The sequence below is a fragment of the Melozone crissalis genome, unplaced genomic scaffold, assembly GCF_028551555.1.
Source record: "Melozone crissalis strain CALT ecotype California unplaced genomic scaffold, PUWL_Pcris_2 ptg000114l_1, whole genome shotgun sequence".
Taxonomy (NCBI): Eukaryota; Metazoa; Chordata; class Aves; order Passeriformes; family Passerellidae; genus Melozone; species Melozone crissalis.
Window position 1 is genome coordinate 406,145 of NW_026535891.1, and position 14,798 is coordinate 420,942.

General features: G+C 51.1%; 1 protein-coding gene across 1 annotated transcript; it reads right to left on the bottom strand.

Annotated features, from left to right (window-relative positions):
• Positions 1–483: 483 nt before the first annotated feature.
• On the bottom strand, positions 484–14,634 carry LOC128948090 (death-associated protein kinase 2-like). Its single transcript, XM_054292685.1, has 13 exons — positions 14,625–14,634; positions 12,054–12,187; positions 7,261–7,364; positions 5,261–5,473; positions 4,094–4,232; positions 2,854–2,983; positions 2,711–2,759; positions 2,561–2,587; positions 2,307–2,459; positions 1,199–1,244; positions 1,009–1,098; positions 849–914; positions 484–564 (listed from the first exon to the last, which is right to left on the bottom strand). Exons 1-13 carry the CDS (start codon positions 14,632–14,634, stop codon positions 484–486), a joined length of 1,242 nt encoding a protein of 413 aa, XP_054148660.1.
• Positions 14,635–14,798: the final 164 nt, after the last annotated feature.

Below are 14,798 nucleotides of genomic sequence, written 5' to 3' on the forward strand. Positions count from 1 at the left end.
AAGGAAGAGCTGCCTCGTGCCTCAGTTTCCCCAGCCGGAGCGGGAGGTTCCGAGTGGTTCTGGCGAGGGGGGGGGGACACCGGGAAAGCAGCCAGAAACTCATGGAATAGCACAGAAGGGACAATTTAAGGGTCACTGTGCCTGGCAGGGTGAATCGGGGGTGCCGGGAGACTTTTGGGGTCCCCACAGAAGAACAGCCCTGCAGTGAGGGGGGAAGCTGCGGGCACTCAGCACCTGCCCGGCTGTGACGAGCCGCCCTCAAGGGGAAGGAGAAGCAGGACAAGAGGAGGAGGAGGAGGAGGTGACATTTATTTTTCTCATTAGGACAAAGCAGGGAGGAGGGCAAAACCTGGGGGCAAGAGCGGGGTGCTGATGCCCCAGTGACCCCCCAAAACCACAGAACTGGAGCTGGCAGTGCCTCTGCCCCTTTGGATGGGGTGATGGGGGCACCCCAAGGCTCCTCCTGCCTTTTCTGGGAGGAGCTCAGGAGCAGCTGCTTCTCCTCCGGCGCAGCAGAGCGGTCTGGGGGCTCCTCTCCTCCTCGGGGTCGCTCTCACAGCGGCGCTGGGGGCACAGGGGGGGCTGCAGGGCACGGCCAGGGCTTCCCCCCGAAGAGAGGGCACCCCTCAGTGCACAGCACCCCCACCCTGCGCCATGCCCCCATCACACTGCCCCGGCAATGGGGGGATGCCCAAAACAGGGGGTCTGCAGCACAGGGGGCACTGCCATAGAGAGAAACGGAGGGAGACCCCCCCAAATCCTTTCTTCCCCCCAAAACTGAAAGAGAACCCCCTCAAATCCCTTTTCCCCCCTCCCCAGCCCGTGCTGGGTGGGATCTGGGGGCTCACCAGCTCCTCATCCTCCCTCCCCAGGCGGCACAGGCGGTTGCAGGCGGACACGGTGTTGTAGGAGAGCTACGGGGGGACACAGAGGGAGGGGTGTGAGATGGGGGTCCCTGCCCAGATCTGGGGGGCTGCCCAGGCGTGCTGGGACCCCACAACCGGGCACCTTCCACTTCCTGCGGGCGTTGAACTTGCGGAAGTTTCTCATGTTGATGGAGGAGCGGCTGCGGCTCAGCGCCTGCTTCCTGCTCAGGGGCTGCGGGGACAAGGACGTGGCACTGCCACTGTCACTGCCACTGTCCCCGTGTGCCCACCCCGCTGCCAGAGGCCTGGCAGGCCCTGCCCGTGCCGCTCACCTTGATCCAGGGGTGCACCAGGCACTCGGCTGTGCTCATGCGGCGCCTGCGGACACAGGGAGGGGTTGGGGTCGGGGGTCCTGGCCCACAGACCCACACTGGGGATGGGGAGGGGTCAGGGGCAGTGTTAGGGTCAGGATTAGGGTTAGGGTCAGGGTCAGGGTCATGGTTAGGGTTAGGGCCAGGGTTAGGATCAGGGTCGGGGTTAGGGTTATGGTTTAGGGTTAGGGTTAGTGGTTAGGGTTTAGGGTTAGGGTCAGGGTCAGAGTCAGGGTCAGGGTCAGGTTTAGGGTTAGGGTTGTGGTCAGCGTCAGGGGTAGGGTCAGGGTCAGGGTCAGGGTCAGGGTCAGGGTCAGGGTTAGGGTCGGGGTCAGGATCAGGGTCAGGGTCAGGATCAGGGTCAGGGTTAGGGTTAGGATCAGGGTCAGGGTCAGGGTTAGAGTCAGGATCAGGGTTAAGGTTAGGGTTAGGTTATGTTTTAGGGTCAGGGTTAGGGTCAGGTTCAGAGTTAGGGTCAGGGTTAGGGTCAGGGTTAGGAGCAGGGTTAGGGTTAGGGTCAGGGTTAGGGTCAAGCATAGGGTCAGGGTTAGGGTTAGGGTTAGGGTTAGGGTTAGGGTCAGAGTTAGGGTCAGGGTCAGGGTTAGGGTTAGGGTCAGGGGTAGGCTCAGCATCAGGATTTTGCTAGTGGGGATGGAGAAGGGAACCAGATGGAGGTGGAGATGGTGGGGATGTAGAAGGGGATGAGAACGAGATGGAAATAGAGATGGGATGGAGATAACGATGGCTTGGGGATGCAGATGATGGGATGGGATGGGATGGGATGGGATGGGATGGGATGGGATGGGAATGGGGATGATGGGATGGGATGGGATGGGATGGGAATGGGGATGGAGATAGGGATGGGGATAGCCACAGAAATGGGATGGAGATGGAAAGAGAGATAGGGATGATGGAGGTGGGGATTGGGATGAAGATGAGACCAGACTGGGATGGAGATGGGCATAGGAACGATGAAGATGGGGACCGAGATTTTGAAGGTGGGGATAACAGAGGTGTAGGTGGGGGCAGAAATGGGAAGGAGATGGAAGGGATGGAGATGGGGCCTCACTGTGGCTCCTTCAGCAGCAGCTGGCGGATGAAGTCCTTGGCCAGCTCGGAGGTCTGGCTGAAGCAGCGCTCCTCAAACTCGTAGGCACCCGCCACAACGTTGGACAGGGTCTCAGCATCCGTCTCACCCTGGAAGGGGGACAGGCCACTGAGCCTGTGGGGACACAACAGAGCCACTGAGTGCCAGGACAGCACCAGCACCCACCCCTGTGCCTCAGTTTCCCCCAGCCACAGAGAGCATTGCCCCATACTCACAGAATGTAGGTGATGACTCCGATGCTCCTGAAATGCAGGGGTGGGGGTCAGCTGCTGCCCTCCCTGGGGCCCCCCATGCCCTGTGGCACCCAGGGGGGGCTCTCCCCACCCACCAGCTCAGCCTGCTGCCCCCCAGGTCCTGATCCTCACCACATGTCGGTCGCAGGGCTCAGTGGTTCGTAATTGATCACTTCAGGAGCTGGGGGCAAACACAGAGCCAGGGTGGGACATCAGGGGGACAGGAGCAGGCCTGGGTGGGTGCAGGGACCCCCAGGGATGTGCCAGCCCCCTACCAATGTACTGGGGGGTCCCACAGAGGCTCCTGTAGGTGATGCCATCCTGCAGCTGCTGGGCCAGCCCGAAGTCGATGATCTTGATCCGGGGCTTGGGGACGTCCTTGTCCTGCAGCATGATGTTCTCGGGCTGTGGGAACAGGGCCGGGCACAGCGGGGTGACCCAGGGGTTCCAGGGAGTGAGGATGGGGGGTCCCCACGTGTGGGAATCCACAAAATCAGAGGGTTTTGGGGAAAGCTGCAGAAGGCAGGACCCAGAGACAGCAGAACTGTGATGGGAGCTAAGCAGGGGCCATGAGATAGGTCAGCAGGAAAATTATTTAAACTGTAGAAAAGCAAGGACAAATAGAACAATGGCATTAATGTGTGCCTAGAATAACTCTCTAAGCTACAGAAAAGTTTATCTAGCAAGAAATTAAGAAAGTTAAAGCTTAATAATGGAGCTCTGTGCGTTGTGTTTTAAGGCTTACAAGTATTGTATTGGAAATAAGCAAGCATTGTTTAACCCAAGGTACGTGTGCTTATAGTGGTTGGATAGAACTGCTGTCAATATAGAATATATACTATAAATACTGTCAATGTGCTTTTGCTTTGTGTGATTGGTCAAAAAAAGTTGTAAACTAAGTTGTAACATTAAGTTCTTGGTCTGCTGCTGGGGATGTGAGTTGATGGCGCCTTCTCGTTGTTATAACCATGTAATGAGACTGATGCTGGAAAATAAAACAGCTCAAGGCACTTTCCACTGCAGTCCTGTCCTGTCCATGAGTTGTACATAGATTTGTCAGCAGAAAAATTATCTAAGAAGTAGAAAGGACAAATAAAACAACGGTCTGTGTGTTAACACTTGTCTAGAATAACTCCTTAAGCTGTAGAAAAGTATATTTAGTGAGATATTAGGAAGTTTCAAGCTTAATAATGGAGCTCTGTGTGTTGTGTTTTAAGGCTCACAAGCAGGTGTTGTATTTGAAATAAGCAAGCATTGTTTTAACCAAAGGTACGTGTGCTTATAGTGATTAGATAGAACTGCTGTCAATATACTTTTGCTTTGTGGGATTGGTCAAGAAGCTCATTAAGTGAGTTGTAACATTGAGTTCTTTGTCTGCTGCCTGGGATGTGAGCTGCTGGCATCTTCCCATTGTCATAAGTGATGCTGGAAAATAAAACAGCTCAAGGCCCGTTCCACAGCAGCCCCATCTCGTTTGTGGTCTGTAAATAACCCCCTCCTGCTGGCCATACCCACCTTGAGGTCGAAGTGAGCGATGAGGCGGGCGTGCAGGTATTGCACCCCGCTCAGGATCTGCGCCAGGAACTCGATGGCCTCCTCCTCCGACAGCATCTCCTTCTCAGCAATGAAGTCAAAGAGCTCCCCACCCCTGATCCTGTCATAGGTAAAAGTTATGTTAAATTAGGGTATAGTTCAATTATATTGTATTAGTTATGTGATGTTAATTGTATTATGTTAAGAGTGGGGATTACTAGAATGTGCTAGGAGAAGGGTCCAGAGTTTGGTGGAAGGGTGGTCTGGCAGGGCAAGGTGAGGTTGAAGAGAGATTGGATGGAAGATCTGAGCAATCATTCGAAGCCCTGCAGAAACCATTGGTCCAGAATGAACGGTGTTAAAGATCAATGAGAAACCTGGGAATGGACCAATGACCATTCTGATCCAAAATGGACAAATCCTGGACTCAAAGGGGGCTATAAATGGGGGGAGTTTGGTTGGGTTGGGAGTTCTTCTTTTTGGAAACTTGTTTTGTGGGGAGAACCCAGTGCACTTGGGGGTAGCGCGCTGTTCTGGTTTTGGCTGTTTGGGCGCTCAGGCTTATCCTGGATACTCCATTCTGTTGCCGGGCTTGCAGAGGTGAAGAGATAGACAAGAATCTTGACTCCATGATCAGAAGGCTGGATTTATTAATTTATGATATGTGTTACATTATGACTATGCTAATAGGAATAGAGAGGAAAGTCTCAGAAGCTCGCTATGCTAAGAATAGAAAAGGAATGAACAAACAAAGGGGCTCTCTCTGATTCTGTCCCAGAGAGAGCTCAGCCTTTGATTGGCCCTTAATTGTAAACGTGCAACATGGGCCAATCACAGGTGCGCCTGTTGCATTTCACAGCAGCAGACAACCATTGTTTACATTCCCCTTCTGGGGCCTCAGCTTCTCAGAAGGGGGAAAAATCCTAAAGAAAGGATTTTCGCAAAAAGATGTCTGCGACACCATTCCTTGCAGCCATTTTAATAAGCGAGAACCTCTTTCTCCAGAGAAAGTTTGGCCTCGTTCATTTTCATAACAATCCTGGGGACAGGGGAGCTCGGCCACCTCCAACAATCCTGGGGACAGGGGAGCTCGGCCACCTCCAACACGTGGCACAAAAAGGGGGTCCCACCCTCCGGGACCCCACTCACAGCTCCAGGACGAGCACCACCTCTGCCGCGCTGCTGAAGAGCTCGTGGAGCCGCAGGATGTTGGGGTGCTGTAGCTGCCGGAGGATGGAGACCTCCCGCTCCACCTGAGCCCGCTCCAGCCCCGGCCGGCCCCGCCGCATCCTCAGGAACTTGGCGGCGTAGAAGGAGCCGGTGCTGCGCTCCCGGCACAGCCGCACCACGCCGAAGTGGCCGCTGCAGAGAGAGCGGGGCTGGGGCACGGCTGGGCTGGCACCGGGCAGGGGGAGAACCCAGAAATCCGGGTACCCCTGGGGCTGCCGTGGAGCTGGGATACTGGCTGTGCCCCAGTGAACCTGCCTGGATCCTCACCTGCCCTGTGTTCACCTGCCCAGACCCCACTCACCTGCCTGGATCCCATTCACCTGCCTGCAACCTGCTCACCTGCCTGGATCCCACTCACCTGCCTGGATCCCACTCACCTGCCTGCAACCTGCTCACCTGCCTGGATCCCACTCACCTGCCTGGATCCCATTCACCTGCCTGTGACCTGCTCACCTGCCTGGATCCCACTCACCTGCCCGGATCCCACTCACCTGTCTGAATCTCATTCACCCTCCCAGATCCCACTCACCTGCCTGGATCCCATTCACTCTGCCTGCAACCTGCTCACCTGCCTGGATTCCATTCACGTGCCCAGATCCCACTCACCTGCATGAATCCCATTCACCCTCCCAGATCCCACTCACCTGCCTGGGTCCCCACCTGCCCTGTGTTCACCTGCCTGCAACCTGCTCATCTGCCCAGATCCCACTCTGGGCTGTCCCCACCTGCCCAGATCCTCCTCACCTGCCCAGATCCCTGCCTGCCCTGTGTTCACCTGCCTGTGACCTGCTCACCTGCCTGGATTCCTGCTCACCTGTGGCAGATCCCACTGAACCTGCCTGGATCCGACTCACCTGCCCAGCTCCTGCTCACCTGCCCAGATTCCTGCTCACCTGCTCAGATCCCCCTCACCTACCCAGATACCTGCTCGTCTGTGGTAGATCCTGCTCACCTGCCCAGATCATGTTCACCTATCTGGATCCCACTCACCTGCCTTGATCCCTGCCTGCCCTGTGTTCACCTGCCTGCAACCTGCTTACCTGCCTGGATCCCTGCTCACCTGCCTGGATTCCTGCTCACGTGCCCAGATCTAACTCACCTGCCTGGATCCAGATCCCCCTCACCTGCCCAGATCCCACTCACTTGTTTGGATCCCACTCACCTGCCTGGATCCCCACCTGCCCTGTGTTCACCTGCCTGCAAGCTGCTCATCACTGGTGGGTTCTGTTCACCTGCCCAGATTCCTGCTCATGTGCCTGGATCCCACTCACCTGCCTGGATTCTTGCTCACCTTCCCAGATCCAATTCACCTGCCCAGGCCCCAATCACCTGCCCAGATTCCTGCTCATGTGCCTGGATCCCACTCACCTGCCTGGATTCTTGCTCACCTTCCCAGATCCAATTCACCTGCCCAGGCCCCAATCACCTGCCCAGATTCTTGCTCATGTGCCTGGATCCCACTCACCTGCCTGAATCCCCCTCACCTGCCCAGATCCCAGTCACCTGTGGTGGGTCATGCTCACCTGCCCAGATCCCACTGAACCTGCCTGGATCCCTGCTTACCTGCCCAGATACCCATCTACCCTGTGTTCACCTGCCTGTGACCTGCTCACCTGTGGTGGGTTCTGTTCACCTGCCTGAATCCCCCTCACCTGTTTGGATCCCACTCACCTGCTCAGATCCCCCTCACCTGCCCAAATTCCTGCTCACCTGCCCAGATCCCCCTCACCTGCCTGGATTCCTGCCTGCCCTGTATTCATCTGCCTGCAACCTGCTCACCTGGGATGGATTCTGTTCACCTGCCCAGATCCCACTCATCTGTTTGGATCCTGATCCCCCTCACCTGCCCAAATCCCGCTCACTTACCCAAATCCCCCTCACCTGCCCAGACCCCCCTCACCTGTTTGGACCCCCCTCACCTGCCCAGCCTCTCCAGCAGCTCGTACGTGTCCTCCACGCTGCCCGGGCTGGCGGTGCCTGCCAGGCCCTGGCCCTCCTCATCCTCCCTGGGCTCAGCCACGTCCTGTGGGGCAGCAGCAGCAGCACCTGGGCAGGGGCTGAGCCACACCTGGGGGTGCAGGGACCCCCCCAGAACCCTCCAGAACCCTCAGAACCCCCCAGAATGCTCCAAAGGAATCCCCAGTGCTGTGTCACAGCTCAGCCCCAGCCCAGGGACCCCCAGAACCCCCCAGGACCCCCCAGAACAACCCAAAGGGAATCCCCAGTGTTGTCACAGCTCAGCCCCTGCCCAGGGACCCCTAGAACCCCCCAGGACCCCCCCCAGAACCCCCCAGAACCTCCCAGGATGCTCCAAAGAGAATCCCCAGTGCTTCATCTGAGCTCAGGCCCTGCCCAGGGACCCTCAGAACCCCCCAGAACCCCCCAGAACCCCCCAAAGGGAACTCCCAGTGCTGTGTCAGAGCTCAGGCCCTGCCCAGCTCTCCCAGTTTACACCGAATTTTCCAGCAGGTGGAAATTTGGAGACTTTCAGCCCTTGGGAAGGACCTGCAGGAGCTGCTCAGGGGGTTTGGAAATGGGGCAGGAGCAGGAACAGAGGGGGGGTGGGGTCACAGCAGCCTCTCCCTCCCTCAGTGTGCAAGGGGTGCAAAATGCAGAGAAAACACAAAATTCGGGGTTTTTTTTTTTAAAAAAAAGCAGATTAATAGGAGATGAAAGCACTGTGAGCTCAGCCACCTCCAGCCCCCTGGCAGAACCCCCCTACCAAGGGAAGTTTTGGGAAGTTTAGGGAAGGGAAGGGAAGTTTTGGGAAGTTTTGGGAAGGGAAGGGAAGTTTTGGGAAGTTTTGGGAAGTTTTGGGAAGGTTCCGGGAAGGTTCCGGGAAGGGAAGGTTCCGGCAAGGAAAGGAAAGGAAAGGAAAGGAAAGGAAAGGAAAGGAAAGGAAAGGAAAGGAAAGGAAAGGAAAGGAAAGGAAAGGAAAGGAGCCCCATTCCCATCTCCTGCTCCTCTGGAAGAAGGAGGGAGAGCCTGAGGAGGGAGGGAGGAATGGTGGAAGATGTTGCTAAGGTCTTGCTTTTCATTATCCTGCTCTGATTTGATTAGTAATAAACACAATTAATTTCCCCAAGTCGAGTCTATTTTGCCCATGACGTTGAGAGGAGTGAGGGATTTGTCTTTACAGACGAGCTGGGAGATAAAACCAGCACTGAGAGATAAAAGGAAGGATTCCGCTGATTGACGAACGGAAAAAGAGATTTGATTTTAAAAATAAACTTTAGAGATTTGATTTTAAAAATAGACTTTGCTGATAAATGAAATTGGATATTGAAAGATGAAAGAAACAATGGGGAAAACCCCTAAATTCCATAAGAATTAAAAATTAAAAGGGAAGGTTGTACATTAGAGGGGAATCTTTGGTATAAGGAAGGCTGTACCTCTCAAATACCTCAGAAATGGGAAAAGAAAGAGGGAAATTAGGATAAAAAGGAGGCTGAGTCCTCCAAAAATTGGAAAGATCCCAGGGGAATGCCCCATGGCCTCTCCCTTTATTCTAATAAATTTACAGGACTCCTCTGTCTCCTTTTTGGACCTCTGATGTCTGTGGATTAATTTTCCTGACAACATTAATGGGTGAGCGACCCCTCCCTGCCATTATCTCCACCCAGGAGCCCAAAAATTGATGTAAAAATAAAGTACACAGGCATTAAGTAAAAAAAAAAAAAAAAAAGAAAAAAAGAAAAAAAAAAGAAAAATCATAAACTTGTAATCATAAATAATTAAGAAAACCCATAAACTTATGTTTCTACAGTAATAAGTACGAATATGCCTTAAGTAAGAAACTGTGTTGGAGAAGATGGTGAAGATTTTATGGTATTGTAATGTGATTATATAGATTTAAAAGTTGATGTAAAATTTAAATTAAAAGTCAAAAATCGATGTAAAAATAAACAGACACTAAATAGAAAAATTATAAACTTATGTTTTTATAGTTATAAGTAAGAATATCATTTAAGTAAGAAACTGTATTGATAAGATGGTGAAGAGCCTACAGTATAGCAATGTGATTATATAGAGTTAAAAGTTGATGTAAAATTAAATTAAAAGTTAAAAATTGATGTAAAAATAAACAGATATTAAGTAGAAAATCATAAATTTATGTTTTTATAGGTATAAGTAAGAATATAATTTACGTTTAAGTAAGAAACTGTGTTAGATAAGATGGTGAAGAGTCTACAGTATAGCAATGTGATTATATAGAGTTAAAAGTTGATGTAAAAATTAAATTTAAAATTGATGTTAAAATAAAGTGCAGAGACATTAAGTAGAAAAATCATAAACTCATGTTTCTATGAGTAAGAATATGCCTTAAGTAAGTGTGAGAAACTGTGCTGGATAGGATGGTGAAGAGTCTACAGTATAATAATGTGATGATATAAAGTTAAAATTTTAAAAGTTATAACAGCAGCCTATTAACTAAAAATAACTGCAGTGCAGTAAAAGTGAATAAAGGTGATAAGTTAGAAAAGCAAAATAAACCTTGTAGCAAATGGGCGTTAAATTAGAAAGTTTTATATTGTCATGTAACAAGGAACTTGTGGCTACTTTGTGCTATGGCCAAATGTTTACTGCTCTAAAATTCCACACCCTCTATTTTTCCAAGTGATAATATAGATATTTTTTGAATAATAGAAATGATTTTATATATAATTTTACACTAAAATATATATAAATATTATTTATATAATAAATACTATATATGTGTAAATATGTGGTTATATGTTATGTTATGTTATGTTATGTTATGTTACATTGAATTATTTATATAATAAATATTATTTTTATGTATTTAAAGGACAATCAGTGGCCCTCCAAACCCTAAGGGACAGTCCCCAAAACCTAAAGGACAGTCCCCAAATTCTAAAGGACAGTAGGACGTCCCCAAACCCTAATGGACAGTCCCCAAACCCTAAGGGACAGGCAGAGGTTTCCAAACCCTAAGGGACAGTCAGTGGCCCCCAAGCCCTAAGGGACAGTTGGAGGTCCCCAAACCCCAAAGGACAGTCCCCAAACCCTTAAGGACAGTCCCCAGGCCCTAAAGGACAGTTGCTGGTCCCCCAAACCCTAAAGGACATTCCTCAAACCCTAAAGAACAGTCCCCAAACCCTTAAGGACAGTCCCCAAATTCTAAAGGACAGTAGGACCTCCTCAAACCCTAAAGAACAGTCCTCAAGCCCTAAAGGACCGTTGGAGGTCCCCAAACCCTAAAGGACAGTCCCCAAGCCCTAAAGGACAGTTGGAGGTCCCCAAACCCTGAGGGACAGACCCCAAATTCTAAAGGACAGTAGAACGTCCCCAAACCCTTAAGGACAGTCCCCACGCGCTAAAGAACAGTCCCTAAGCCCTAAAGGACAGTTCCCAAACCCTAAGGACAGTTGGAGGTCCCCAAACCCTAAAGAACAGTCAATGGTCCCCAAACCCTGAAGGACAGTCCCCAAACTCTAAAGAACAGTCCCCAAGCCCTAAGGGACAGTTGGCGGCCCCCAAACCCTAAGGGACATTCCCCAAACCCTAAAGGACATTCCTCAAACCCTAAGGGACAGTCCCCAAACCCTAAAGGACATTCCCCAAACCCTAAAGGACAGTCCCCAAGCCCTAAAGGACAGTCCCCAAACCGTAAGGGACAGTCCCCAAACCCTAAAGGACAGTAGAACGTCCCCAAACCCTAAAGGACAGTCCCCAAACCCTAAAGGACAGTCCCCAAGCCCTAAAGGACAGTTGGAGGTCCCCAAACCCTAAGGGACAGACCCCAAATTCTAAAGGACAGTAGAACGTCCCCAAACCCTGAAGGACAGTCCCCAAGCCCTAAGGGACATTCCCCAAGCCCTAAGGGACAGTCCCCAAACCCTAAAGGACAGTCCCCAAACCCTAAAGGACAGTTGGTGGTCCCCAAACCCTTGAGGACAGTCCCCAAGCCCTAAGGGACAGTTGGAGGTCCCCAAACCCTTAAGGACAGTCCCCAGACCCCAAGGGACAGTCCCGAAGCCCTAAATGACACTCGGTGGTCCCCAAGCCCAGCTCCCCCCCAGCCTCTCCCCCTCCCAGCCCAGCTGTGCCCCCCTTACCCTCCCCGAGCCTTCCTCCACATCCAGCAGCTCCTCTTCCTCGCTGCCCAGCCCGCACAGGGGACACTGCCTGTCCCCTCTGCCTGTCCCCTATCCCCTGGGTGGGCTCTGCTGGCCTGGCACAGCCCTGGCACGGCCCTGGCATGGCACAGAGCTGCCCCATCCCCATTCCCGGCAGGTCCGTGCCCAGGGGCGGCTGCAGCTGCAGCTGACCAACACCCCTGGCTCTGTGCCGTGTCCGTGGGGGCTCAGCGTGTCCGTTTGTCCCCCGGGGATGGACACAAGCAGCTGATTGCCCCGAGCCTTGCCAGGCATGCCCTGCCATTGAAAGGAGGGAAACTGAGGCACGGATGGGCACAGCCTACTGAGCTCCTGTAGAGCTGGACCCGGGGGGGGCAGAGTGTCCTGTCCTGTCCTGTCCTGTCCTGTCCTGTCCTGTCCCCCCGTGTCCTGCTGCCACTCATCAGGAAAACCAGGCTGCCCAAAAATGAGCTCCCAGCTCAGCATCCAACTGCCAAAAAGCCCCGCTGGACCCCAAAAAGACCCACTGGACCCCAAAAAGCCCCGTTGGACCCCAAAATCCCCCCCAGCCCCCCAAACCGGGTGTGCCATGGGGAGCTGGGACTGCTCACCTCCAGCTCCAGCCTTCCTCCAGCAGCCCTGGCAGTGCCAGGCTCTTCCTCAGTGCCACGACCTTCTTCAGAACCAGGCTCTTCCTCAGTGCCGGGACCTTCCTCAGCACCAGAACCTTCCTCAGTACCAGGATCTTCCTCAGTACCAGGATTTCCTCAATGCCAGGATCTTCCTCAGCACCAGGATTTCCTCAGCACCAGGACCTTCCTCAGTACCAGGATTTCCTCAATGCCAGGATCTTCCTTAGCACCAGGACCTTCCTCAGTACCAGGATTTCTTCAGTACCAGGATCTTTCTCAATGCCAGGATCTTCCTCAGCACCAGGATTTCCTCAGTACCAGGGTCTTTCTCAGTGCCAGGATGTTCCCCAGTACCAGGAATTCCTCAGTGCCAGGATGTTCCTCCGTGCCAGGAATTCCTCAGCACCAGGACCTTCCTCAGTACCAGGATTTCCTCAGTGCAGGACCTTCCTCAGTGCAGGACCTTCCTCAGTACCAGGACCTTCCTCAGTACCAGGATTTCCTCAGTGCAGGACCTTCCTCAGTGCAGGACCTTCCTCAGTACCAGGACCTTCCTCAGTACCAGGATTTCCTCAGTGCAGGACTTTCCTCAGTGCAGGACCTTCCTCAGTACCAGGACCTTCCTCAGTACCAGGATTTCCTCAGTGCAGGACCTTCCTCAGTGCAGGACCTTCCTCAGTACCAGGACCTTCCTCAGTACCAGGATTTCCTCAGTACCAGGACCTTCCTCAGTGCAGGACCTTCCTCAATACCAGGATCTTCCTCAGTGCCAGGATCTTCCTCAGTGCCAGAACCTTCCTCAGAGGATCTTCCTCAGAGCCTCAGCATTCCCGGGAGCTGCGCCAGGCTCCGGCCACAGCAGCTCAGGACAAGGAGATCTCTTTGCATTCCTCTTGAAAACACCCCCCCAGCTGCGCAGAGCAGCCAGAAAAAGCCTTTTAGGAATAATTCCTGGTGGTCCCAGCCTCAGCTCCCTGAGGAACAGCCGGGACAAGGCGGGATGAGCCGCTGTCCCCTCTCACGCCGCGCTTTCCCCGTTCCGGTGAGCATCGCAAACAGGAAGCCACAGAAACGTGGGAGGCCCTGAAGGTTTTGGGGAGGTGATAAACACGAGAGCAAGCTCCCGGACTGAAGTGATTTCAGCTTCTATTATAAAAAAGAAAAGGCCTAAAGCAAGGGGGCAAGGAGGAGTGTTCCCATTGAGGATGCTGCAGCACCAGCGCTGGGTTTTCTTGAGCAGGTGGAGCAGCACAGCTTCCCTGGGACAGATCCCCTTTTTATCCTGTTTTTAGTCCCTTTGGATTGGTTTCTTTTTGGATCCTTGTGAAAAATGCATGTATTTTATGACTGGCTTTTCGCAAATATTCAAATGGATATTAGATGTGTTGTGTTAGAAAGCAATGCTGAGTTAATTCTCTTAAGTAGTGTGTTAAATAGAGTTTTAGATTATAAAAAATGTTAAAATAGAAACGATGCTATGTAGGATGCTTTTTTAAAGAAAGGACTTGCAGTGAGATAGCAGCCACAGGACACCTGAATCTTTCAGAGAAAGAGAATTTATTGCCCGTTATCAGAAGAAATGAACTTCTTCCCACCTCAAAGGCGCTGTCAGGATTCAGAGGAAGAAGTTGATGATGGCCAGACAGAATCCTCTATTTGAATGGAATTTATGCATCATGAAGAGGTATATGAATATGCAGCAGGCTATTGTTTTTAAGGGTTAATCCTTTGTTAACGTGGGTCCTTTTTCAGGCTGGTGTTGCCCAGAAAAAGGTACCCGGACATCCGTAACCCTTTGTCTCTATTGTCTCATATTGTCCTAATTCAAATTGTCCAAATTATTATTACTCTAATTGTATTACTATTTTTATAACCATTTTATTACTATTAAACTTTTAAAATTTTAAAACCAAGTGATTGGCGTTTTTCACATCCTTCATTTGCACGAAGGTTGAAGGCCTTGATTGGCCTTTACAGTTCTGTCCAGGCTGGCTCGTGGTGCACTTCACTGAGGTGTGTTATGGTACCATATAAGTATTTCTTATAACTACCCTTTAACCCCTTCTAAAATATAATAACCAAACTAACAGTACATGTTTAATGATCTATCAACTATTTACAATAGTTTCTAACCTGTTTTTAACAGACGGACGGCAGGGATTGTTGAATCATCATACAGCTCAGCTGTGGGAATCCTAAATTTTAAGGATTTTAATCCTTAAAATCTGAGGGGTTTGGGAAAGCTGCAAAAGGCAGGCTCAGAAACAGCAGAACTGCTATTAGAGCTAAGCAACAGCCATTAAATTTGTCAGGGGAAAAAAATTATACAAGAAGTAGAAAGTAAGGACAAATAGAACAATGGTTTGTGTATTAATCCTTGTTTAAAATAACTCCCTGAGCTACAGAGAAGTATATCTAGCAAGATATACTTTTATACTTTTATACTTTTATACTTTTATACTTTTATACTTTTTAATGCTTTTATACTTCCTATATTAGGAAATTCCAAGCTTAATAATGGAGCTCTGTGCATTGTGTTTTAAGGCTTACAAGCAGACATTGTCTTGGAAATAAGCAAGCATTGTTTTAACCAGAGGTACGTGTGCTTATGGTGGTTGGATGGAACTACTGTCAATGTGCTTTTGCTTTGTTTCATTGGTCAAAAACTTTTAAAGTGAGTTGTAACATTAAGTTCTTTGCCTACTACCAAAAATGTAAACTGCT